The sequence below is a fragment of the Lutra lutra genome, chromosome 3 (assembly GCF_902655055.1).
Source record: "Lutra lutra chromosome 3, mLutLut1.2, whole genome shotgun sequence".
Classification (NCBI taxonomy): Eukaryota; Metazoa; Chordata; class Mammalia; order Carnivora; family Mustelidae; genus Lutra; species Lutra lutra.
Window position 1 is genome coordinate 104,801,008 of NC_062280.1, and position 27,778 is coordinate 104,828,785.

At 46.1% G+C, this 27,778-nt stretch overlaps 1 protein-coding gene across 3 annotated transcripts in view; it reads right to left on the reverse strand.

Moving 5' to 3' along the window:
* SCTR (secretin receptor) overlaps window positions 1–11,150 on the reverse strand; it is a 73,470-nt gene extending 62,320 nt beyond the window's left edge. For 2 of the 3 annotated variants that reach the window (XM_047722585.1, XM_047722584.1), the window contains exon 1: window positions 10,692–11,150. In XM_047722585.1, coding sequence (XP_047578541.1) covers window positions 10,692–10,760 — 69 coding nt within the window. In that variant the 5' untranslated portion in view covers window positions 10,761–11,150. The remainder of the gene's footprint in view (window positions 1–10,691) is intronic. The other variant, XM_047722586.1, reaches the window with a different exon arrangement.
* Between the last annotated feature and the right edge of the window lie 16,628 nt (window positions 11,151–27,778).

Consider the following 27,778-nt stretch of genomic DNA (forward strand, 5'->3'; position numbering starts at 1 on the left):
GAATCCCAGGACCCCAAGATCGTGACCTGAGCTGAAGTCAAGAGTCAGACACTTAACCGCCTGAGCCACCCCGGTGCCCCTACATCTGGCATCCTTTTTAAAGGATTGTATTTCAGGACATTAACTGTAACCATGTGACCTTTTTCTCCTCTCTGCATGGTGGATATTTCCTCTTTTCCTTCTGTTTGCTTTCACATTGGAGGACTTTCTCAGTGCCATATGTATATACGTATATACACATAGATACACACACATACACCCACACATATTATCGTATGTGATATATATGTATATAATATATATAACATATATGTGTGCATGTATATGATTGAAGTATGGTTAACACTCACCACTGCATTAGTTTCAGGTGCACAACATAAGGATTCCACAAATCTATACATTAATGCTGAGCTCTCCTCCAGTGTAGCTACCATCACAGTCCCTTTGGTTATGGTGCCTGTGCTGTGCTCAATGCCATAGTTAAGACTGAAGCACTAATGGGATCCTTAGAACCACAGTGAGCGGAAACAGTTTGTGGCCTTTGCTATACAATAAATAATCAGGCTGAGTGGGTCCCCACAGTCAGGACCTCTATTTCTCTTCCATGCTCGGAGCCTTTCCAGGGCTCTGCAGGCCAATGGGACCACTGGTCATCAATCCCCCTCTTCCCGGCACACATATGTAGGTTGGTATTTCCCCCCCTCACTGCTACCTCTACTTCATTCGCTGTACATTCCCCAAGATTTATCTCTGCTTCATTGTATCTTGTTCCCTTTGACTTTGTGGGTTTAATACCTTTGTGATTCCTTTACTAGCACATTAAGGATGCTCCCAGGGACAGAGTAGATAAACACCTGAGGTTAATTTGTCATTTGAAACTGTCCTAATGTAACATTTACACGTCCTAATGTAACACTCAAATATAATAAAAATGTATATTTGGTGTTCATCTCTGGTTCCTGGCATAGTGCTCCTAAAACCCTTGCAATTTCCTGAGCATTAGGGGTGAGAGAAGCATCTTTTGTTATAATATTGGGTCTTACGCCTCAGTTTCTAATACAAGAGCCTCTAAGACCCTTGAGATCTCCAAAGTGAGGAGTGACTTTGTATATGCTGATAAGATGACTGGCGGCTGGGGGCCCTAGATATGGGGGCTGGTTACCAGAAAGACCAACCATGTGGTGAGAGATTGGAACTTCCAGCTGCCCTTCTGATCACAGGAGATGGGAGAGAGGGCAAAGACTGAGTAAGTCACCAATGGTCAGTGATTTTGTCAATCATGCCCCTGTCATGAAACCTACATAAATATCCTACACAAGGAGTTTGGAGAGCGTCCATGTTTCCCCTTCCCCACCCTCTGCATCTCTTCCACTTGGCTGTCCCTGAGCTGTGGCCTTTATAATAAACCAGTAATGGCAAATAAAATACTTTCCTGAGTTCTGTGAGCCTTTCTAGCAAATTACCGAATCGAAGGAGGAGGTCATGGGAACCCTCAACGTACAGCTGATCAGCCAGAAGTATGGGTGACCCGGGCTCGTGATTCAGCATTTAAAGTAGCAGCAGTCTAGGGGCGCCTGGGTGGCTCAGTGGGTTAAGCCGCTGCCTTCAGCTCAGGTCATGATCCCAGGTCCTGGGTTCGAGCCCCACGTCGGGCTTTCTGCTCAGCAGGGAGCCTGCTTCCTCCCCTCTCTCTGCCTGCCTCTCTGCCTACTTGTGATTTCTCTCTGTCAAATAAATAAATAAAATCTTTAATAAAAAAAAATAAATAAATAAAGTAGCAGCAGTCTTGTGGACTGTGTCCTTAACCCATGGGGTCTCTGCTGATTCCAGGTGGATAGAGTCAGAACTGACTTGAATTTGATTTTTTTAAAAAGATTTTATTTATTTATTTGAGAGAGAGAGCACATGAGCTAGGGAAGGAACAGAGGGATAGGGAGAAGCAGACTTCCCACCAACATCAGGCTTCAATCTCAATCTGGAGATGCCATGCCAGGACTCAACCCAAGGACTCTGGAATCATGACCTGAGCTGAAGACAAATGCTTAATCCACTGAGCCACCCAGGTGCCCCAGAACTGAACTGAATTTTAGAACACCCAGCTAGTGTCTGCAGGTTTAGAGGATTGGCTGTCAATGTGAGGAAAAACCACATATATTTAGCACCATAAGTGAAATATTTTGAGCAGAAAATCCCAAAATCGTTGGTACCAAGAACGGAATGCTGCTTGGTATTAAAAAAGGCACCTCGGACAAAAGTACACTTAAAGATATGTATTCCTCCTAAATTCCCTAAGGGAGTGTAAGAAAAAAGAACTTTGCTAAATGGTATTTTTCTTTATTATTGTAATTAACGACACAAAAACACACATTACAGGACTTTTCCTCTTCGGTTTCCAATTTTGAGTCCCGGCCATCTTTATATCTGGAGTTTTAAAAATATTGCTGCAATTATGTCAAACTTTAAAAGAAATACTTGTATCATGAAATTTTTTATATACCTTTTGTCTTTTGCTGGAATCTTCAATTAGCTCTCTTTTTTCTTGTTAATCACAAAATTCATAGGCCTTCAGCTTATCAATTGCAGAGCATGGTTGGACTCCACGGTTCTGAATAGAGCAGCTCTGCCAAGGAGCTTTCTGGAACTGACTTCAAAGAGTCCTTTGACTTTCTGGACTAAAACCTCTGTTTCAGAACCGTGGAACTGATCTGTTCCTGGCCATCCTGGACAAATTCCACTTTTTTGTATCCCATATTTTATCTTAATTTTTTTAAGTAGACTCCATACCCAATGTGGATCTTGAACTCATAACCCTCAGATCAAGAGTGACATGCTCTACTGACCCAAGCCAGCCAGGTACCCCTGTATCCCATATTTTAGACTCAGTTTTGCCTTTGCTAGGCATGACCTACAGTAATTCTTTTTAAGTAAGGCACTTAAGTTGTAAACTTTCTAAGACTGTGTATCTAGTAGTGTCTCTGTACAAGTATCACTCTTTGATACTTCAGCATTGACCTTGGTCCCCTGGTCAACTGTCCACTCAACCAAGTTCACTACACTACACTACAGGTAGTCTCTACAGTGTCCAAGTTCATACCTGTTGCTTCATGATTCTGTGATTAGCCCACCATCCCTTTCTTTGGGGGATTTTCTTTTCAGATGGTAGACATATTTTGAAGTGTCTGCTCAACCTGTTAGCCAACAATTCCTCTCTGAGAAGACCCCTTCGCCCTGAAGTGTGCTGTGAGGTCTCATCTCAATGATCAGACCTTTGGAGAAAAACCAAGTTGGGACAATGTGCTTGCCTCTCTTGCATATTTGGTATTGTAAGGGGGAGTAAGGTCAATCTCTCCCATTCCTAAAGCACGTACTCTATGGGGCAGCTATATTCTATCCTTCAGAAAACTTCAGACTGCAGAGAGAGAGAATAATTACGCAAAATGAGAGAAGAAAGATGTCAAGAGAGAGTTCTGCTAGTTTAACTTTGGACTCTTGAATCTGAAAAGGTAAAATCTGGGAAGAGATAAAATAAAAATCTTTTGAATTCTGAAAAAGATGAAGAAAATCAACGTCACTCTGCCAATCACACTTTATGATATAATTACTTGCCTGCCAACTTCGACTGGAAAGAAATTGCTTCAAGGGGGAAATAAAAGGAGCTGTGATACTAGCTAGTGTAGACAAGGAGAACTAAGAAGAGGAAACACATTGTCCAAAAAACAGCTCAAAAGCAAAATTTCATCAAATATTTATTGGGCACTTACTCTATACCCAGCAATTGATTCATCCCTGGGGACACTAAGGTAGATGGGACATAGTTGCTGCTCTTGAAGCTCCTGGCCTGAGGGGTCCAGAGAGGCCAACTGTTGAAGTACACAAGGAAGGCAGCAGCCAGATGGCAATGGACCAAAACTGGAGGCAGGGGACCGACCCTCCAGGAGGTGACTCCAGCACTTTGGGAAGAAGTGAGAATCACTTGACCCAGAACAGCAGTACCAGAACATCCCATAAAGAAAAGGGCCTGGATGTGACAGTGGGCAAGCAGATTCTCCAGCAGTGGGCAGTGGATTGAATGTCAGGGTGAGGGCAGAGGACAGTGTGACTCCCATGAGGCTGGTCTGGGTGCCTCCCTAGTTTCAAGAACAGGAAAAGCAAGGAAAAGAGAAGAGGTCTTGGGAGCTGGGGTAAGATGAGTCTGGAAGGCTGGATTTATGACAGGGTAGGACTGCTAAAGGAGATCATACGGTAAGAGTGAGGAAAGCAAGGACAAGCCTGGGCAGGAGATCCTTCCAGGACGGAGAAGACAGAGTGCAAATGGTGACTGCAAACCTGTGAAGAGCAGAAGCCAAGAGAGTGAGGGGTGGAAAGGAGTATCCCACACCAGATGTCTCGAGATGCGGGTCCCGCGCCCACTTTGCCAAAGACTGTCAGGTGTATGCCTGCAGTCTCAGCATCATGATTTACAACCTCCCATCTCTCTCATAAATTATGTGGTCCCTTTAGGTTGGACCAGAGCAGAAAGGGTATAATGAAGACAGCAAAATGAAAGTTACACAGGAGACGGATTTCAGTGTGTGGTGGGGTGGGTGGCGGTGGGCTGAGAAATCAGAGAAGGTGGAGGCAGGCATCATGGATGCTTCTTCCAAGAAGCTGGCCGTCAGGGGCAGAGATGGAACTGCAGCCGGGAGGCCCAGAGTGCACCACCTGGGCTGGACAGACCTGGGCAAGTTGACCAGCTGGTGGGGAAAGGCAGTCAGTGGAAAATGATAGACTGGGCACAATGGCTGTGTCCTCTCAGGACAGGAATCCTTGTGGATTGGAGTGGAAGGATTGGGAGCACAGGTGCAGGGACTGGCCAGATTAGCCATAGAAGTGCCTCTCTTCCACTCGGATTATGCTAGGGATTGAACGTCTGTGCCCCACTCCCACTCCCCAAATTACTATGCTGAAACCCTATCCCCCATGGGGCTGTATTTGTAGATTGGGCCTGGAGGGTGGTAAGGAAGTTTAAACACAGACATAAGGATGGGCCCCTGATCTGACAGGATTAGTGTCCTTATAAGAATAGACAATGGAGAGCTCACACTCTGTCTCTAGCACCCGCTCAGAGGAGAGGTCAGGTGAGGACAAAACAGGAAGAGAGCCCTCACCAAAACCAACTCTGCCGGCTCTCGATCTGGGACATCCAGTCTCTACAACTGTGAGAAAATAAAATGTCTGTTGTTTGAGCCTCCCAGTCTGTGGTACTTTGTTACGGTAGCCAGAGCTGAGTGACACAGATGGGAAGGAAGGGAACAGGAGGGTACAATTTTTTTTTTTAAGATTTTACTTATTTATTTTAGAGAAAGAGAGCATAAGCAGGGGGAACAGCAGAGGAAGAGGAAGAAACAGGCTCCCTGCTGAGCAGGAGCCCGATGCGGAGCTCGATCCGGATCATGATCTGAGCTGAAGGCAGACAGGTTAAGACTGAGCTGCCCAGATGTCCCAGGAGGGTGCAATTTAGATACGTCTATAAGAACCAGATGTTTGTTGGTCGGAGGAAGTTCATTCTCTGACTCTCAGGAAATAAGAGACAAGCTTGTCTTTGAAAATGAAAGAGGGGTTGGTGAGGTCAGGAACATAGATATCAGGGAGAGCCCACCAGTGAGGGATCGATGCCAGACATCCAGAGGATTCTAGAAAAGACAGGAAAACTTGGGAATGCTGGCAGCATGGTGTGCTGGGACTTCAGGACATGGCCAATCAGAGATGTCCCTTCCCCAAATGCCCCTTGGAATCTTCTGGACATGGAATGTTGAGGCTGACTGGGCCTCGGGATATTATTATTTTCTGGAGTCCACAGGAAGGCTGAGCAGCCCTGTTTGTAATGTAAGCAAGTAGATAGGATCTGAGTGTTGTGGGTTTTACCTTGGGCTGCAGGTTGTCCCAATGCCTGAGTGAAGGTCAGTGGGGAGAAACCTCGGCTTGCTAAATAAAGGCAGGGAAGCGAGGAGCAAGTCGCGGGACACTGGAGAGCGCCACTGTGGTGGTGTCGCTCTCACTCTGGTTATGAAGTAGGGACTTTCAAAGACGGGTGCCAGGGGGCGCCTGGGTGGCTCAGGGGGTTAAGCCTCTGCCTTCGGCTCAGGTCATGATCTCAGGGTCATGGGATCGAGTCATACGTTGGGCTCTCTGCTTGGCGGGGAGCCTGCTTCCTCCTCTCTCTCTGTCTGCCTCTCTGCCTACTTGTGTTTTCTGTCTGTCAAATAAATAAATAATCTTAAAAAATTAAAAAAAAAAAAGGATGGGTGCTAGGAAGAGAGCTCCGCCCTCCCTCCTCCCTGCAGCAGGCTAGAGGAAGCCATAGGGCAGGGGACCAGGTGGAGAGGTGGGCTCCATGGGACCACTGAAAGATGATGCCAAAGCTAAGAGAAGAAGCTCCCTAAAGAGTCTGGGAAGTGCACCACCTGGTTGATTTTGTGACCCCAAGCTCATCTCTGGCCCCTTTAATAAAATGCTGGTGTAATTCATCTTTGTGTTTTATAAATCGATTAAGTTAAACAGAAATGAATGTCACTTTGAGAGTGAATTGGAAGAGAATTTTGTGACAGCCCCTTGGGGACAGAGACCAGCGCAGGCCTCTTTCTGGGAGATGCTGGTTCTGGTTAGGAATCCCGGAGTTGGGTCCTCACACCACATCTGGGCATCTGGGCGGGCGGCCCTGACTAATGGCTTCACCTCTCTGAGCCTCCGCTGCTTCTTCTGCACAATGAGGGTTATGAAAATAAAGTCGGATGCTGCGGGCAAGGACTTGGCTGAGTATCTGGTGACGGGAGTGCTGGATAAAGGAAGTCCTTATCATTTTCCTCATCATTCACATTTATCTTAGAGATAGTAACAATTCCAAAAGAAATCCACAAATATTTCCCCAGAAAAAGAGAAGGTGATTTTTCAGGAATATAAAAAATCCCAGGGGCGCCTGGGTAGCTCAGTGGGTTAAGTGTCTGCTTTTGACTCAGGTCATGATCTCAGGGTCCTGGGATCGAGACCCGCATCAGGCTCTCCACTCAGAGGGGAGCCTGCTTCTCCCTCTTCCTCTGCCTGCGATTCCCCCTGCTTGTGCGCTCACTCTACCTCTGTCAAATAAATAAATAAATTCTTTCAAAAAAATCCCAGAGGGGCGCCTGGGTGGCTCAGAGGGTTAAACCTCTGCCTTCGGCTCAGGTCATGATCCCAGGGTCCTGGGATCGAGCCCCATATCGGGCTCCCTGCTCAGCAGGAAGCCTGCTTCTCCCTCTCCCACTCCCCCTGCTTGCATTCCCTCTATCGCTGTTTCTCTCTCTGTCAAATAAATAAATAAAATATTTAAAAAAAAAAAATCCCAGAGAGCCTCCTCTGAAGAGTTGTCCATAGCCAGCTCCTCAGGTGACCCTTGCTGGTCTTCCTGAAATTCTGCTTCTGGTGGTCACAGAGCTTGTCAGCCCCAAGAAGCAGGAGCATCATGGGCTGTTCCTCCAAGCCAGGACTTTTTCTGTCTCTGAGCTATCCACTGAGACAGGATGGAGAGATGAGGGAAAGCGAGAAGGAGGCTGGAGAAGATCAAGCCCATTGTTGCACAAGCCATTTTGTCTGCAAGTGGGTGTTCATCGGGTATCTTGGCTCCGATTCCCTGTCACCAAACCCATGGTCCTGAATCCCACATGCAATAAACCGCTATTGCTAGTTCTACCTGTGCCTTTCCCCTGACACAGGACAAGCTTTAAGACAGTGGTTCTTGACCGGAGGAGTTCCGCCCTCCTGCTTCCCAGATGACATCAGGCAACGTCTAGAGACATTTTTCTATGGGCACAACATGGAGAGGTGCTACTGGCTTCTAGTGGGCAAAGGCCAGGGATGGTGCTAGATGGCACACAATTCACGGGAAAGTCCCCCATGACAAAGAAATCTGTGATTCCCCTCTCTCTTCCGTGTCCCCATTATTTCTTCCCTATGGCTTTCTCTATGCTGAGGGAGGGCCGAGCTCCCTTCCTGGCACCCCTTGCTGAAAGCCCAGATTTAATATCCAGGGTTACAGTGTCAAAGTTAAGAAACCTCACTTGAAGGAAAAGGCAGCCCTCTCCACCCCATTTAATTCACTAAGGTTATCAAGCTGGCTGTTTGCCAGCTGCCAAGGATTTTAAAAAGCCCTGCCTTGAGTGACTGTTTTGCATTGGCCTGATACACTTATGTACAATTTTCTAAGCAACTTGCCTTCAAGATGTCCTTGTTTATTACTTGGCACTATATGGAAGTGCCCCAGTTTAGGACACTCCTTTGGGATGTCATCATTTCATTCATTCATTCAACCAACACACGCTCACTGAGCTCCTCCTTACACTGTGACGGGCTCTAGGGAGAGAGGATGAATGAGACAACATCTCAAAGTGTTCGTACTGGGGAGCAGGACAGGGACAGATGTGCTGGTGAATAATCTTGATCTCGTTCCAATTAAAGGTCCTCATGAGATTCATGGGAGTGGGACAGCAAAGGGAGGCGTGATTCACGTTTCCTATGGAGGTCTCAGAAAACTGGCCCCTTCAGCCATAGTCACTTTCTGGTTTCCATTTACAAGTGACCTTCCTGACACTTCACTGTGTGGAAAGGCAAGGGGGTAGGCTGGGTAGCAGTAATAAGCAATTTGGCCTAATGATGCCTCGTTAGGAAGATGCCTATAACCTCATTCAATGGGGGAACCGAATGAATAAAAAATTGTTCAAATGTCCTTAAATCTCCAAATCAAGTGTTTGAGTCTAAGAAACAGAAGGTAAACAGGGTTTCAAAGGCTGGGAAATACTCCAACCAAAGTAGGACAGTTCTATTCTTATTTATTAAAAGAGTTCTTGCCAAGAAGTATAAGAACTCAGGTCTGGATAAGCCCATAAAATACCCAGAGGATGGAGACTTAGACACAGGAAAACCATCTTGTGATAATACAAGGCAGGACATGAGTGTATGAAAATGACATATAAAGACCAAGAACGTAAGGGAGAGTGCCCTGGGTGACCAGGATCAAGAGATCTGGGTTCTAGCCCCAGCTCCGCTGCTAACTTGCTGGCTCAGGGCAGCTCTCTTTTCTCTGTGGGTCTCAATCTGGTCATCTGTAAAACAAGGGAATTGAACCAGAGGATCAGGAAGAAGCCTTCCAAGGCACACTGAAGACTCACACCAAGTGAAAGCTCTCATTTCCCCCTCTGCTTATTATTGACATAACCTGGGGTCCCCCTGAGACTAAAAATGTAGGTACAATCTCAGTCCTGAGGCCAAGCCACCTGGTGATTTCTTCTGTCAACCTCAGGGTTACTGCAAATACTTAATTAGGAAGGAGAGGGGAAGGTGATAAGGGGGAAACTATTAGCTCTCCCATCCCTGGGCACTGAGTAACAACATACCCAGAGGCTCTGAACTGTCCCCAGCGTCCTGGGTGGCATTTCCCCACACTGGGAGTTCAGATTAGTGAGTGGGTACTATTGTTCTAGCATATTCCAACCACCAGGCCCTGCCACTGGTGAGAAGAGGCCCCAGGGTTACAAGGGACCTGGGAACGAGGGTCCTAAATTCTACTTTTCCAAACTACGGCTGCTAGAATGTCACCAAGCTGTGAGTATCAACACTCCCATTAGCTCTGGGATGGAACATTTTTCTTATAATCAACCAGGAGAGGACTACAGGAAGGCAAGGTCATTGGACACCAGGAAGGACTCACCCAGGACAGAGACTGGAGACTCTGAATTGGGTCCCCAAGCACTTTTCCTGGGGAGTTCTTGGGACAGAGGCCTTGAGGGCCAGTTTGGAATGCTGGTGGGAAGAAGTGGTTCTGGAATTTGCATCCTCCCCTCCACACACGCACACTTCCCACACCACCACCCCCTCCCCATTCCTTCCATCCTGGCTGTCTGGGTGCAGCCACTCATTCACAAATCCCAGGGGGAGAGGCCCTGGATTCCAAGGAGTTCCAGTGGGAAAGGAAAACAAGCCATCCCCTCTGCCTTTCTCTTCTTTTCCAGCTCCTCCCTGGAGCCCCCAGACATTCAGACATTAGGGAGCCAGATCTCAAAGGGGAGGGAGGGAGCTGCAAACGGTCCCACCATAGACCCAAGATGTTCCAGCCAGAGCTTTCTGAGGTTTTCTTTTCTGCAGCCCGTGTGTGTGTGTGTGTGTGTGTGTGTGTGTGTGTGTGTGTGTGTGTGTGTGAGAGAGAGAGAGAGAGAGAGAGAGAGAGTGAGAGAGAGAGAGAGAGAGAGAAAATGTCAAGGCTTTGGGACCGACAGACCTGGGTTCCAATCAACTTTCCCTAGGGCAAGATTTTTTGGTCTCTTAGAGTCTCTGTTTCCTAGTTCATAAAGAGAGGGGGTGACAATATCAACCTGGACAGCCGATCAGGAGGTTTCAATGAAATAATTGAGGCAGAGTGCCCAGCGCACAATGGGCTCTGCCCGGGGCGTCTCCAGTGTTTCCGTCTAGGCACAGCCTGAAGGAAGGGATGGCGTTTATTTTAAGACTCCCTTTGCCCTACGCACTTGCTGTTTTACTCTGGGGGCGAGGCTATATGGCGAGGAGCTGATAGAGATGATCCTGGGGGGGCAACGGGGTGTAAGAGTTCCCCCTGTTCGGCGGAAGATCTGGGGACTCCCCCACGCCCACCCCGCGTGGGACCCGCGGAGGGGAGCGGTACTCACCGTGTGCGCAGCGCAGGCCAGCAGTAGCAGCAGCGGTGGCGGCGGCCACAGCAGCAAGCGGGGACGCATGGTGCCCGGCGCGCTCCCCGAGGGGCGCCTCGACGGCCGCCCACCTGTGCGCACCCCGCGGCCTTGGAGCTCAGCGCCCTCCGCGGGGTCCCTGGCCCCGGCCGGTCGCCGCGTCCGGAGGAGCCATGGGTGGGTCACCCGACCCGCGGTGAGCCCCAGGACTGCTCCTCCTCGGAAGAGGTGGCGGCGCGCTAAGCCGCCCAGCCCATGGATAAGGACGCGCGGCGCTGCCGGCGCTCCTCCACCCAGCCCCGTCTGGCAGGGGGACGGAGCGCCAGGAGCGCAGGGGAGGAGAAGGAGGAGGAGGAGGAGGGAGGGCGCGGGGGGGCCGTAGCCGGCTCCCGCAGGCTCAGCACCCGGGCGGAGGGGACCAGGAGAGGGCACGCTGCCTTAGCTGCAACGCTGCAACACCCCGGAGTCCGGAAAGGGCGCTAAGTTCCGGGGCAGCTCTGCCTCACCCTGGCTGCCCGCGGATGAGCGACGGATGACAACTTTTCGCGTCTCGCCTCTATTGATACCCACATTCGGGTTAAAAGAAGGTTGTGCCAGTGCCCTGCAGATATAGAGGGTGCTCCGTAAATGCCTTGGCATTTATCGGGTGGCACAGCGACGTGGCACTCCATCTCCAATTTTCATTTTGTGTTTCCTTATTAAAGGCATACCCGCTCATTCTAGAAAATTTTCATTCCCATGCGTGCCATCGCACAAGGCGGTGTGAATGATCAGGTGAGACCCAGGTGGATCCTGTGGGACACCCAGGCGTTTGGGGGGGCTGCACTGAAGATGAACCCCTGGAGGCTTTGTGCTCCTGGTGTCCTCAGGCAGGTCTCCCTACTCTGAGTGCCAGAGGACTTGGAGGCTGGCTTTTAGCCTCTCAGTACAAGGTACCCTTAAGTGGCTCTTACAGACCCAATTTTTTCTTTCTCTGTTTTTGTGCCCATTCCTTTCCTCTTGGCTCTTCCATCTTGACCTTTCTCCCCGCACTTTTGTAAGGGCCTATTTAGCCAGAGCGGCCCCATCCTGGTTGAACTGCCATTTTGTTGTTTATGCTGTAGAACTTAAATTGACCCTGCCTACCACCCCCCCCCCCCGCCCCACCCCCTCCAGGGGAACTTACTTAAAAACCAGTCCCGGAAACCAGTCCCACGTAACAAAGTCCAAATACAAGGGTGGGTCAGGTCAGATGGAGGTATTCAATCAGTGGGGGCAATACTGTCTCTTAGCTACCAAGGAGTATGGGCCCTGCCCTTTGGGCACCTTTTGGGCGCCAATTCTGACCAAGGTGATAGGCTGGTTCAAATGTCTACTAGGGTAAATTGTAATTCAATTGGTCACTTATGTGTGACCTAACATGATTGCGCAGCTTTCTCTGTGTGTTACAATCTCATTGGCCACCTGTGTGTGGCCAGGCCCAACCACATGGCCTTTGCTCTATAAAAGTCAGCCTGTGAAACAGAGAGGGGTCGCCCTCTCTTGTAAGAAGTGCGGCCCTGAACGTCCGGTTTGATTCTTGATGCTTGGCGCGAAATAAAGCTTTGCTTGACCTTCGCTTTGTACCAGTCTTGCTCCTTTAATCACAGACCCATTATTGGCGGACCCAACATTGGGGACCCAACACTTTAAGTACACATCAACCACTTGAGTTCCCCCCAATCCCCTTAGGGACATTATGCCTGTTTGACAGAGAAGGGCACTGAGGGTGCAGGAAGGTCAATGATGCTGCTGGGTCCCCAGAACTCAAAAGGTCAGATGGGAAAGCCTGGCTAACCCTGATACCCTGATTTTCTGTGCCTGACCTCTGGTCAGATGCCTAATCTACCCTTTATTTTATTTTATTTTATTAATATTATTATTATTTTTAAAAGACTTTATTTATTTGACACACACAGAGAGAGAGAGATCACAAGCAGGCAGAGAGGCAGACAGAGAGAGAGGAGGAAGCAGGTTCCCCACCAAGCAGAGAGCCCGATGGGGGGCTCAATCCCAGGACCCTGAGACCATGACCTGAGCCGAGGGCAGAGGCTTTAACCCACTGAGCCACCCAGGCACCACAATATTATTATTTTTTTAAAGCTAACTTGCTCTCAAAGCAACATATTCTAGCCCTTAGCAGCCTTCCTTGCCTGAAGAGGCTATTGATAAGGTAAGGTTGGCAGATCGCAGCAAAAATAGAAGGGGGAAAAACTGCTTTCAGCTCTCAAGTCCACAGTCAATGCCCAGGATATATCAGCCTAAAGTATATATGAACATGAACTCCTTTGTAAGAACTTCTGCTGCAGAAATACTCACCCAAAGACTCAGTGCACTATGTACAAGGATGTTTGTGGAAGCACGAGTATGGTAGTGGAGAATAGGAGATGATGTCTGTGGAAAGGGAACACACTGCCCCACCCTTGATGTTTCCTTCCTCCCTGAGTGCAGCCATTAGTATAATCCTCCTGAACTTTCTGTACCCCCTCATTCAGGCCCTCCCCCTATCACACACACACACACATGCAGAGGTGGGGAGAGCTCTATGTGACTCATGCATTTGGGGTAAGGACTGGCATGAGGTTCTGCATCCTGCCCAGACCTTTCCTTTGATAGCTCCCCCACCTGCAGAAAGCCTATAAGTGGATCATCCTCCCCAGGTCAAGGCTGGTCAAGGCTCTGCCTATGTTCATCCAGTATCACCAGTGACAAGGTGGTCTAAGTAATTCTGCAGTTCAGTTTCAGAAAACCCGCTTGCCCACAGGTATAAACGCATACTCCAAGATCAGCTTTATTGCTCATGAAAGTGATATTTGACCTTATCTGTCTTGAGCTTCTTTCTTTCTTTTTTTTTTTAAGATTTTATTTATTTATTTGACAGACAGAGATCACAAGTAGGCAGAGATGCAGGTGGGGGTGGGGGAAGCAGGCTCCCTGCTGAGCAGAGAGCCCAAAGCGGGGCTCGATCCCAGGACCCTGAGATCATGACCTGAGCCAAAGGCGGAGGCTTAACCCACTGAGCTTATTTCTTAAATGGTTCAAGACTCAGGCTGGAAAGAATGTTGTTGCTCCCTAAATGTACATCAGAAATGCATGCCATGGGGACTTGCCATTTTTACTGTATAGACTTCGTGTTGCTCAAATATTTTCTGTAACCACTGTGTATATTGCTTTTTTGATAGGAAGAAATGTCAAAAAAACAATACAAAAATGGAATCTGTGCTCTGTACCGGAGCCTCATGATCTCCGGTGAAATAGCAGAACCACATTTGTTCTGGATGTTTAATAAATTCTGGCCTGTGGCACGCCATTCTTCCTTATATGGGAGGCTCTGCCTCTCAGAGCGTTGAGAAAAGGGTCTGAAGTGTTTAATGAGAAGCCCATTTACAAGCCACCGATGCAGTTAGTGGCCTTAGAAAACCTATCTGAGAAAACAGTTTCATAATAGGGGTGGAAGGAAAGAGGGAGGGAATTAACAAGGTAGTTAGCACCTGCCAGGTGCTAGCTGGAGAACCTTTCAGGCATTTAGAGTGTGTTACCATAGCTAGTCCTCCAGGATTGTATGAGCGATGTTTACTTTCCTTGATCAATGAGAAGGGAACTTAGGGAAGATAAGTACTCACCTCCAATAACACAGCTAACAAGGGGGCAGGGGCAGGATTTGAACCCAGGACTGAGGGCAAAGCCTCTGCCTTTATCTTTTGCACTGTACTAGGATTCCTTTCCATTATGAAGATGACTTTATTACCCTCCAGCTTCCAAAGTGTTTTGGTACGCATCATCTTATTTGACCCTTAAAACAGCCCTGTGGGGGTGGCGGGACCAGCAGCCATAACCTGGCAGGAGAGGGAGAACACTTTGCACAGGTGGTTTCACTGAAGAGTGTTTAATGAAAGAATCATTGAGGTGCCGGGGTGTGGGAAAGGTTAAGGGAACCAACAAGGGACAGTGAGGTGCCAGGGACTAGCAATGACGAACCTGAAAAGGATGGCAAAACTCTTTATTTGATGAGACTTGAGCTCAACTCCTCAGAGCCCTCTTCTCTTCTAGGCCAGGACCCCTCTGTCTCTGGCCTGCCCAGCCCAGTCTCAGCAAGAGTCCCACCATTCTCAGCTTAGTGAGAATCCCTTCAACTCTATTTTTTCCCCCTCTTCCATCTCTTGATAAATGACCATCCTTGATTTCTGATTAAGTTCCTCATCTCCCACCTCTGGTGTCTCAATCCTGGCCTGCCTTCTGCAAGAATCCTGCTAAGTCCTGTTAGCAAGAATCTTCCACCCTTGATGTCTCCTCTTTTTATTTATTTTTTAAAAGATTTTTATTTATTTATTTGACAGACAGATCACAAATAGACAGAGAAGCAGGCAGAAAGAGACACAGAGAGAGAGAGGAGGAAGCAGGCTCCCTGCTGAGCAGAGATCCCAATACTGGGCTGGATCCCAGGACCTTGAGATCATGACCTGGGCCGAAGGCAGAGGCCTTAACCCACTGAGCCACCCAGGCGCCCCTTGATGTCTCCTTTTAATGATTTTCTGTCCCCTGTCCCCATCACCCTGCTCCTTGGCCATAAATCTCCACTGGTCCTTGTTGTGTTCTAAGCTGAGCTGGGTTTTTCTTCACTGTTGCAATACCCCCAGAGTAAAGTCTTGAACAAAGTCTTCCTTACCATTTTAGCAAGTGTCAGAATAATGTTTTCCTTAACAAGGGGCAAGGAGAGAAAGCAGTGTCCCAAAAGTTGTCAAGAGCTTTCCTGGAGGGGCTCCTGGGTGGCTCAGTGAGTTAAGCCACTGCCTTCGGCTCAGGTCATGATCTCAGGGTCCTGGGATCGAGCCCCGCATCGGGCTCTCTGCCCAGTGGGGAGCCTGCTTCCTCCTCTCTCTCTCTGCCTACTTGTGATCTCTGTCAAATAAATAAATAAATTCCTTAAATAAAATTTAAAAAAAAAAAGAGCTTTCCTGGAGTCACCGTCGGAACTTAACCATAAAGGGAAGCAGCCACTGTCAAGGCTATGGCCCTGACAAGGGGTCAGGTGGTACCATAAATACCCCCACCTCCCTTCTCCTGTCCACTGATCTCCTGGCTATGTCTTTCATTGGTTGAACACAACCCAATGTCAGAGACAAGGCAGACAGATGAGAGAGGAACTATCCAAACACTTTACCTGTCAGATGAAGAAGGAGAAAATGGGTTTGGGAGGGAGGAGGCAAAAGGAGAATAACTCCACTTGGAAATATTACACCCATTGAACAGATGAAGACACTGAGATGTGATGAGGCTGTAGCTCAAAATCCCACATTTGGGAGGTTGCCTTGCTGGTACCAGAACTCTGGTCTTCTGGTCCCCAGCCCTGAATTGTTTCCATCCCCCAGGCATCACCCCCAACTTTAGTGATGGAAAACCACAGCAAGTATTTATTATCATTTCACAGCTATGGGGGCTGACTGCCCTCAGCCAGATAGTGCTTATGCAAAGTGTCTCCCAGGGGGAGTTCAGGGGCTCAGTTGGTAAAGCAGCAAGCAGCAAGCAACCTGGCTCAGGTTTAGATCTCAGGGTCATCGGATTGAGCCCCAGTAGGGCTGCGTGCTCAGAGGGAAGTCTTCTTAGGACTCTCTCTCACTCTCCCTCTGCACCTTCCTTCATCCCCTCTCAAATAAATCAATAAATCTTGAAAAAATTTAAGTCTCTCCCAAGGTTACAGTCAGACTGTGGCTAGGACCAGAGTTACCTTGAGATGCGCTTGGTCACATGGCTGGGGCTGGAGCAGGTGGGGCTCCTCAGGTATCTCCTGCTGTGTCTGTGTGCTTTCTCCACCTGGTCTCAGTGACAGGCAGCTTCCTAGAGGCTCATGATCTCAAAGGTGTGCATCCCAAGATCGAGTAGGAAACTTGTGTTGTGATTGATGTTGTGATTGATGACCCAGCCTTGGAAATCCCTCGGGGCTGCTTCTCTTGCTTTGTATTGCCTACATTGCCGATCTGTCTATCATTGTCACTAACTCAGAAAAGGAACTGGTGAGCCCTGGCAGGCTCCACTGCCAACTGGTTGGTTCGGGGTGTGGGGGGAGCGGACGCGGTTGGGGGAGATCACAAGATGGGCGGACAAATTGATTGAGAGGAGAGAGTTCCTGGCTGGATTTGCCCACACTGCTTCTCAACCAACTCAAGATAAACTTGTGTGCAAGAGGAGCCAATAACTCCAGAGATGAGGGTTTGGAAAAGAGAAAGGGAGACATTTATTTTGAGTGCCTGCAGCACAGGGAGGTGGCAGCTCAATTCTTAACAACCGATCTTCCCACCCCATAAAATGTGATGGGATTTGATGTTTGAGTATGGGAGCAAACTGTCAAGAAAGAATCCTTGAGATGTTTTCAGTGCAAAAAAGTGGTTTTATTAAAGCTCAGGGACAGAACCCGTGATCAGAAAGAGCTGCTCTGGGATTTTAAGGAGCAACTGATTATAGGCTTTTAAGCTGGGAGACAAAGGAAGTTTCCAAAAGGACTTTCATATGTGAAAGAAGACTTTACAGGATCCTGGAGGCCTGGCTATTGTCAAGCTAAGGTTGTTTTCCTGTAGCAAGGTATTAACATTAAGACAGTTGGGAGTTTCTGGAGGAAGGTCCTACTCTGCCTATCTCAAGTATTTGTCCATGGGCTGCGGGTTATAAGGAAATTTAATTTTATCTACTATTCTTTTGCCTTTGTTCTCCACATCAAGATGGACATCTAGAGTCTTACAGAGAGAGCTTGCGGGGGGGCGGGGTGGTGGCATGCAACAGAGCTGGCAGAGAGCGGTGGTCATAGTGAGGGTTGATATGTGTTCAACCCACTATCATGGTGGGGAAGGGGTAGTGTGGGATGTGGTCTTCTAGGTATTCCATTGCTATGAGGGCTTTTTTGCTCGGGCAGCTGAAATATTCCAGTTATTGCAAAATGTCTTGTCAATGCCTCAAGAAAGTGCAATAAGAAATAAGCACAATGGTTTTAAGTTAGAGCTGAGTTAAGGGGTCTTGACTATATCTGGTTATAACTGTTGGGGTCTATAGTTGGGCAAGAGGGTTCACTGACATCCAGACAAAAGCCTGCCCAGATCAAGGTAAGGCAGCATAGACTCAACCTCCTAATGAGAGAATGAGAAGATTCTGGAAGAGTGTGTGAAACCATAAATACCATTTTGATCATTGGGGGGAAATACCAAAGTATACTCTCTCTAAACTTCATTATAACCCCCATGAGTGATGGAGAGGGGCCATCTCTCTGTCTCTCTCTTTTTTTTTAAAGATTTATTTACCAATTAGAGAGAGAGTGGGGGTGGGGGACAGAGGGAACAAGAGAATCTCAAGCAGACTCCCTGTGATTGTGGAGCCCAACCCAGGGCTCGATTCCAGGATCTTGAGATAATGACCTGAGCTGAAATCAAGAGTCAAGCACTTAACCGACTGAACCACTCGAGTGCCCCATCTCTTTGATTTTGATGACTTTCTATCTACGTCTTGATTCTAATCCTCTTCTCCTATTACCCCTGCATGTAGAGTGGGACATACAAACCTATGTTATGAACATCCCAAATGCAAGTTCACCTTTTCATGACAATAGTTTAGAAATTACCCTGAGGATGGAAGATCCTCTATTTGGTTCTCCATTGGTTTCATATAGATATTCTTATCACCCCAGTGAGGCAGAACTCTGATGGGTACCAGAATGTGTGACCTCAAATATGCCATTTTGGTGTAAGGATTATTTTGAGTCGAAAAAGCTGTTGAGAACTACCAGCCACAGGAAAACTCTTTTCCCAACCCCTTTCCGATTGCCTAATGATAAAGTATAAATACGCCTTTTTGTAAAGAAAATTTACATTTATAAAGGAAATTTTCACTTGCTAAAGAAAAGTCTGTACCTGGAAGAGAGTTAGGCCCCAAGACAACTCCTATCACCTGAGAGACACCCGCATAACAAAACAAACCTTATTCGTCATACATTTTCCCCCTCCCCTTCCCATAACTTGCTTCCCCAGCCCAGAAGCCCCCAAACCTCTAGTTCCTTTGTTTAACCTAAAATAGTATCTATACTTCAATCATCTGACCACCTCCCCAAATTTCATTTCCTTGTGAAATTCCAGTGGATTAGCAGGTCATTACAACTGCTTTCGCTTTTGTTAACCTGTCTTCTATCAGATTGATTTGCAAGCTTCAGCCATTGAACTCTGAAGGGTAGGGGTAAAAAGTTTTTCCTCCCCTGCAATACAATCCCACAAAAGCTAAACTTGAAAAATCTCTGGTGCCTGAAGGGAAAGAGATCTTTTCTCTTCTTCCTTCTTTTTTAGCACTTCCTTTAGAAAACTGGTAATTAGAAATCACCTCTGTCTCTTTGAGATGTATGTAAATGTTTTTAAAAGCAAAATGAACCTATTACCAGTTTTGAATCTGATCTATGTCTGTGAAAACGGATACCAAGGCTGGGGGATGCCCCAGCTCTCTGTCACTGTGGGAGGTTAGCACAGACACTTGGCTCCAAGTTGTAATTTCCTGCTTGTCAAAAAGATAGGAGAAGTCTTATTTTCCCTTTGGGTAAAGACAATTAACTTGTGTGTGTAAGGGATTGCATGTGCCTGGCTCTATAAAAGGGTGAGATTTCTATTTGTCTTTGCCATCTCTTTTGTGGTTTGTCAATGATGTACATCTCAGGCTGGTTTAACGTTTAATAATAAAACCGAGTCATTCTTTTCTTTCTTTGGTGGCGAATATTCACCCGCTTGACTAGAGATTTTATTTTCAATTACTTCTCCAACATGAAATCAGTTTTTTGCATTTTTCCAGGAGCAATAAACACTTGTTAGAGAACTAATTAAGCACAGTCATTCAATGAATATTCATTGAGTACCTATTCTGTTTCTGGTGGCCCTGCCAGAATGATGGAAGCCTAGGGCAATTGCCCGTGGCGATCTCAGCCCCTTACACAAAGCCTGGGGTACTTTAATTGCAACCTCTTTCAGGAGGCCCAGCAAGATGATGGAGGCTGGTGGTCAAGGCTTCTGAAGTTTATATAACCCCACAGTTAACAGACCAATTGGTGGGCTGAAGTGAGCAACTACGGAATGTATGGTGGACGAGATTGTAAACTATGATACATTCTATGGGAGCCTGTACCGAGGGACCAGACCCAACCTTGAGGGTTAATGTATGAGGTCACCATTCTCATAGGTAAAATATATTTCAATATTGATAATTTTATAAGGTTCGATCTAATAGACATCTGTTGGTGTGTCTGGCCAGCCTCCATTCCCCCTTCTTCTGGTACAAGGATCTTCCCTTCCCCTCCCCTACTCTCAGAACTTGTGGCTTGGGTGAGGCTTTTACCAACAGCAACCCCAGGGTGAGCACATGACCCAGACCTAGGAGAGGAGAGGCCTCACCACCAGCTAGTACAGTAATTGGTTCAGGGATGGGCACATTACTGATGCTACGCCAATAAGAGTGGCACCACTAAAACCTATGCATGAGCATTATACTAAGCTAGCAGCAAGATGGCAGCCCTCCCACATCATGAAGAGTCCTGGTTGAGAATGAAACCAACATGGAGTGGAGAACAAGAGACTAAGAAAGACAAGATCCTAACACCATCTCTGGCACCTAGATGCAGCTGTGACTGAAGCCTCCCTTGATAGAAAATAGGTAGGTAGAGAGACACAATTTTAACTTTTTTACTTTTGAATTCATTCTGTCACTTGTAATCTATTTCTGTCACTTAAATCTATTTCTGTCACCTGTAACAATGTCCCCTGGCATACACATAAGGAAGGCTTCTCCAGGGAAAGTGACTTTTGAGCAGAAGGACTGATTTGGGGATAGGGGTGGAGGAAAAGCATTGGGAGTGAGGAATTGGCTGTCCCTGGGTCTCTGGGTTTAAGGCCTTCACCAAATGACCACACCAATGAAATGAACTTGCTCTGCCCCTTCAGCTACTCAATAAACCAAACAAAGAGGTCTGTCCTCTCTTGAATGTGAGCTTTTCTGGAACCCAGCTAATGTATTATTGATGAGCCATAAATAATGGGGCAAGCATGATTTCCTATTCAGTGCTGAAGTACAAAGGTATAACACTGACATTTTAATGAGGTTTTTATGGTCCAGCTCACTGTTTACACTCTGGAAATGTAGGCTGGCTCTCTCAGGAAAGCAATTTTTCCTTTACTTTTCTTATTTTCCTCCTCCATTTGTCAGCATCCTTTTAAATATTTATATGAAATATTATCATTAAGACAGATCAAATAAAGGAGAGCAAATAAAACTATCTGAAAGACAATGTTGCCAGTGTTCCCAAGGCCTTATCTTTACTGGAGGGAACAAAGAAAGATCAGATGTACCCCGATCTCCCAGAGGCCCCCACATTTCTGCCTGATTAGGCAGTTTGGCTTGGCATACAGAAAAGAATGCTGGCAGCAAACAAACCTGGATTCAAATCCTGACTTAGGCATCAATTTGCCATGCGACCTTGGGCAGTTACCTAAGCCCTCCAGGGCTAACACCCTCTTCTGTGTAATGGGGCAAATAATATCCATCTTTCAGCATTATCAGAAGGTTGAAAAAAAAATCAGTGCAATTAAATGGCCTGCATATACAACTTCAGATGCATTTGGCTCCAGGTAACGGACAAACCAGCTCAAATTGGCTGAAGTAGTGATAGGGATGAAGAGTGGCTCACGTGACTGAGAGTCCAGAGACAGCATAGTTCAAGGTGGACTCATGCGTGGTTCAGGTTCTGTTTGTGCATAGGTCTCTTGGCGCAGTCTTCCCTTGAGTTGAATAAGCTCAGGCTGATAGCAAGATGGCTACAGCAGTTCTATAACCTCCCATGCATAAGTCAGTGCCAGAGAACAGAGAATGTGGTACTCCCTTAAGATACTGACACTTCTCCATTGAGAGGTGGAGTCTGCTGGGGAGGAAGAATTTACTCTGCCTGTCGAGGTTCTTCTAGCTGGACTAAGAATCTAGTGGACACGAGACAGATGAACGGGAGAGAGTCCAATTTAATATCATGTATTTGGGGAATCCACACAGACAAGAAATTCCTAAGACAGCTGAAATAAGTTATATATGTCATTCTGAACTAAGAAGCGGGGGTAGGGGTCAGGGACTTCAAAGGGGAGAAAAGCAATTCACAGGAAGATGAAAAAGAGTAAATGCTTGGTAAACAAATGTTTGCTGGGCCCCTCAAAAACAAGGGGACCTAGAGGACTTTGATCAAACAGGCCTTGCTGGGTCCCTCCCTGCGTGCCATACCTAGTTCGTAGTATAATGTAGTTCTCTATGGTGATAAGCTCCCTACCTGGACCAGTTCCTCTATCTACATTCTTTTCAGGGAGTAGGAGGGGAAGAAAAAGAGCTTTTCCTAGATCTGCTGGGTATTGATTGTTTGTTTTTTAAATCAAAATAATCTTCATGCCAGAGTGGCCCATCTTGGAGTGGCCTGCCCCTACAAGTCTATGCAGGGGCCAAGGGCAGGCCAGTCCAACCCTGAGATTAAGACCTGAGCTGAGATCAAGAGTTGGGTGCTTAACCAATTGAGCCACCCAGATGTCCATACCTGAGTGGATCTGTGAATGGCCTCAACCAATAGAATGAGGTTGGAAGTGGTCCTGCACAACTTTCAAGGCTAGGTCATAAAGCTAGCTTATGCCTGACTCTCTCCTGGAACACTTGTCTTTGGATCTAGTGAACATTTTGGGAGAAAGTCCAGGCGACCTGTGGGTATTTTGGCCCAGAGACTCATCTAGGTCTCCAGCAGACAGCTTTAGCATCAACCACCAAATGATGCCTTCAGACAAGTCCACCTCCCAGCTTTTGGGTCTACAAGCCATCTCTGCTGTGCCCTGTCTGAATTCCCTTCCCACAAAAACCATGAAAGAGTAAAGGATTATAGTTCTAAGTTACTAAGTTTTAGGTACTTTTTTATGGAGCAATACACAATGAATACAGCATAAAATTTCTTTAAAATCCTAAAAGACAAAAACCATTAAGAGCAAAGTCAAATGATAAGCTAAGAAAACTTTTTGCAACAAAGACTGTAATATAGAAAGTGCTCTAGTGATGCAATAAGAAAAAAATCAAGAACTGTATGGGAAATGAGTAAAGGACATGAACTTGCAGAATAGGCAACATAAATGTCTTGTAAATATATGAAAGCATACTCAGTCTTACTTATCATTAGAGAGCTACAAAACAAAACCATACTGAAAAACTACTCTTCACCCACTGGACTGACAAAAACATAAAGGTTTTATAATATATTCTGGTAGTGAGGTCATAAGGAAACCAGTCCTTTGATACATTATAAGTAGGAGTAAAATTAAGACAAAGGCCATTGAGGGCAACCTCAATAGTTAATCAATATTACAAATGCACAGACCCTCTGACCTAACACTTCTACTCTGGGGACTTCTCCTATAGATATATTCACATGCCTATGAATGAAGGTATGCACAAGTTTATAGAAATGGCACGTGCACTTATATAAATCATTACAACATTGTTTATATAGCAGAAGATCAGGAACAACCTCAATATTCAATAATAGCAAACTGATTACAGAGTTATAGAATTTCTGCAGCTAGAAAAGAACAACGAGGAAGGGGGTGCCTGGCTGGCTCAATCAGTAGAGCACGTGACTCTTGATCTCAAGATTGTTAAATTCAAGCCCCATGTTGGATGTAGAGATTACTTTAAAAAAAAAAATAAAATCTTTTAAAAAAAAAGAATGAGGAGAATACTTCATGCACAAATATGGAATGATTATGCAGATGTATTTTTAAGTGGAAGAAAAGATGAAATAGAAGGGTGAGCTATTGGGGCTTTTATTTTTAATTTACTTATTTTTTAAGAATTATTTACTTATTTTAGAGGTGGAAGAGCAGCAGGGGGAGAGAGAGAGAATCTCAGGCAGACTTCTTGCTGAGCATGGGGCCCAACATGGGGCTCAATCTTATGACCCTGCAATCATGACCTAAACCAAAATCAAGAGTTATACACCTAACTGACTGAACCACCCAGGCATCCCTATTTGGGCTTTTAAACAGGGGGTGAACTTCTTATAAATGTAAGCATACGTATAATGGCTTGTGTATGTGTAATGTATTACTAAAAGACAAGTAAGAATCTGGTGGGTGCCCAAGGGGCTCTTCGTTAAGAGTCCAACTTTTGGCTTTGGCTCAGGTCATGATCTCAGGGTCATGAGATCAAGATTCTCTCTCTCCTTCCACTCCTCAGCCTTGCTGCCATGTGTGCACACACTCTCTCTCTCTCAAAATAAATAAATAAATCTTAAAAAAAAAAAAGAATTTAGCAACATAGTTGCCTCTGGGAAAGGAAACCTGGTGATTAAGGACAGGGGTAGGAGGGAGTTTTCTTACTTTTCAGATTTTGAATCATATGAATATATTGTCCGTATTCCAATTCTATACATACACACACATACATGTATACCTATATATAAATTTAGATCTCACTTGGCGTAACTCATTAACGACTTTATCCTACAACTGTCTTGGAAGTTCTACCATGTGTCAGGCAGTATACAAGGTGATGAGCATACAGTGATGAACAAGTCATCCTCTACTAAACGGATAGTTCAGTAAAGAACTGATAGTTCAGTAAAGGTCAGCCCCATTGGTCTAGAACCACGTTCTGCGGAAGCGCATTGAAGGGAGAGCACCCAGTGAGGGGAGAGAAGATGGTGGGGTAGGGCCTGATTTAGAAAGGGGAGCCAGGAAAAGCCCCAAAGAAGATCTCTTCCAAAGAAGAGATCCTTAGGCTGAGTAGGAATTAGCCAAGTTTCTCGTTATTTATCACTGTAGCTATATCTATCCCAAAGCTTGTAGGCTTGAAATCACAACCATTTTATTATTTCTCATGAACGTTGGAATCAGAGATTCAGGCAGGACTGGATTGGGCAGATAAAGCAGCCCCAGACCCACCCACATTCAAGGGGAGGGCTTAGGGACCCCATCGAGAGGAGTGTCAGAATTTTCAGCCTGCTTTAACCCACCACACCAGGCAAAGGGGATGTGGTGGGGTGGAGGGGTGGAGCACACAGGGTGAGGGGGGGGTGTTGGAGAGAGGGTAGTGTGCAGCAAAGAAGCAAGGAGAAGGTGGAGAGAGAAGGTCATAAGTAACATCTTAGAGAGCCTTGCAAACATTTTTCTTTTCTGTGTTAAGGATTTTACATTTTCTTTTCCATACAGTGTGAAGACATCGAGGAGTTTTAAGCAAGGAAATTATCTGTTCCCCAGTGCTTCTGAAGCTGATGCTTATAGTTTAGAGTTTCTGTGCCTGTTTTCACACCCATTTCATGGATTTAGTTTGGCAGAGGCTGCGATACCTTTGTATTCTGCTCGCCAAAAACTCTCAGTAAAATAAATGAGAAATACATAAACGAATTGGTTAAATAATTGATCATTGAAAACAACTGTAATTGTAGGGCATTGGTCCAGTGATTCTCAAACTTTAATGTGTCTGTGAATCTCCGGGGTATCTTATTAATATGCAGGTTCTGATTCAGTAGGTCTGGGATGAACTGAAATTCTGCATTTCTAACAAGCTCCTGTGCAACATTTCACACTTGGAGGAGTGTTTAGAAATCATTGTATGTTGGGGCACCTGGGTGGCTCAGTTGGTTGAGCATCTGCCTTCAGCTCAGGTCATGATCACAGGGATTGAGCCCTGTGTTGGGCTCCCTGCTCAGCTAGGAGCCTGCTTCTCCCCCTGCTCTCCCCCTCCTGCCTCCTTCCTCCCTGTCCTTCTGCCCCTCCCCTCCCCTCCCCTGCTTGTTCTCTCACCCTCTCTCAAATAAATAAATAAAATCTTAAAAAAGAGTGGGAGAGAGATATATCATTACATGTCATAATGTTTTCAGTTGAAAAAAAGAGAAAATGGGATGTGGGCACCAGGCAAGCAGAGGTGAGATGATGTCATCCATGTCCAGAATCTTCCTGCCTCCTGCTCACCAGCTTCACCTTCATGCTCAGGCCCCTCCTGGCCTCTGATGGCTGCTGAGTTTCCAAGGAATCACTTTAGGAGACTACAATGTCCAGAAAGAGAAAGATACTGTATTTATGTGTGTTTCTTTCTTAGGAGGAAGCCTTTTCCAGAGGTCTCCCAGAAGTCTTTCCCTAATATCTCTGTGGCCAGAATTGGTTACATACTGAATGGTAAATCAGTTGTTGGCAAGTGGATGGGGAGTTCCATGACTGGTGTGGACTAATCAGCAGCTACTGCTGGGAGTGGGGATCTGGGGAACTGGGACTGGGAGAAGACTGAGCAAAGCTGGAAGGTGGGAGTAGACAACCAGCAGTGTCCACTACGCTACAATATGCAATTTGGTGGATTATACAGAGATCTACATATTATATCTATTTCCATATCTCCATATCTATTTTTATGTCTATCTTTACCTATAAAATAGGGAATTCAGCACTTTTTATAAAAAAATTTTTAGGACAAATTAAAATGTATTACCCAATACCCATTAACTAGTGTACAGAAACAAGCATTTGATGATTTAAGCTGGAGTGGAAAGGTCTGGGACTGTGGGAAAGTATTTATTCTGAAATCTACAACCTTGTTGGGGCAACAAAAGGGAAAGAACTAAAACAACACCCTGTATAAACAAATGGATTTTTTTTCACCCACTTGGCCAACAATTACTGGATAATCACTATAAACAAAGATCTGCGGGAGATCCAAAGATAAGGCACAGTGCCCTCCTGATAAGAATTTTGCAGTTTAGGGGCACCTGGGTGGCTCAGTCATCGGATGTCTGCCTTCTGCTCAGGTCATGATTCCAAGATCCTGGGTTCCAGCCCCGCCTTGGGCTCTCTGCATAGTGGGAGGCCTGCTTCTCCCTCTCCCACTCCCCCTACTTGTGTTCCCTCTCTCACTGTGTCTCTCTCTGTCATATAAATAAATAAATAAATAATCTTAAAAAAAAAAGAATTTCACAGTTTAAGACACACAAGCAGTAATGGGTACAACATATAAAAAGATAAGTGCCGAAAAAGATGCTAGAACAAAGCGTATGGAACCCAGATTAAGGAAACAGTCCTTCTGACTGGGAGGGCTACGGGGAGGGTAGAAGATATCTCCAGACTAGCCTTGAAAGATGGGGAGACTTTTAATCAGTGACACTGGCGGCAGGGACGGATTGGAGAATAGGAAGATGGGAAAAATGAATATTCCCAATGTGTGTGGGGGGAGGGGGAGGGAACCACATACGGCACAAGTGATGTGGGTGTGGGGAAGGCAGATATTCTTATTGGATTCCTACTATAATTTCTTATCAACACGAAGCCATAAATAATATCAAGCAAGTGTCAAGGCATACAATGAAAAAAATGAGACAGGGACAACTCCTGGGAAGAGAGAAGCTTGAAACACACTCATGTAGTGTTTAGTGTCCATGGGTGAGCAGGACGGAGCAGACACGGCAGGAAGTCTAGGGAGCAAGTCCAGGTTTGTGGTTTACAACTCCTAAATATCAGTATCAGAACAGAAACAGTTCCTTCAGTGAATAACTTGCAACAACAGAAAGATACGGAGGGACCATCTGTCAACTAAAAGACACCTAAAGGACCTATCAGTCTATTGTAATGTGTGGGTTTTATTTGAATTCTGATTCATCGTGGCAACTCTAAACGTGACATTTATGACACTCGTGGGGCAATTAAATTAATTATTTAAGGCACTGGCATTGTGGTTACGTTTTTAAAGAGTTCTTATCTTTTGGAGGTATTTCTGAAATATTTATGGATGAAATGATGCCTGGGATTTTCTTCAAAATGATACAGGTAGTAGGGGAAAGGTGCAGACGAAACAAGATTGACCGTGATTCGACCATCGTTACAGATAGGTGTTGAAGGTTCATCGTACTACTCTGCCTACTTTCTTACGTGTTGGAAATTTACCATAACGGAAAATGTAGAACAAACTATACTTAAGTATTAAGCGATTCCGTGGATGAAGGTGTGCCGGGAAGCCCCGCCCACTGAGCTGGGGAGGCCCCG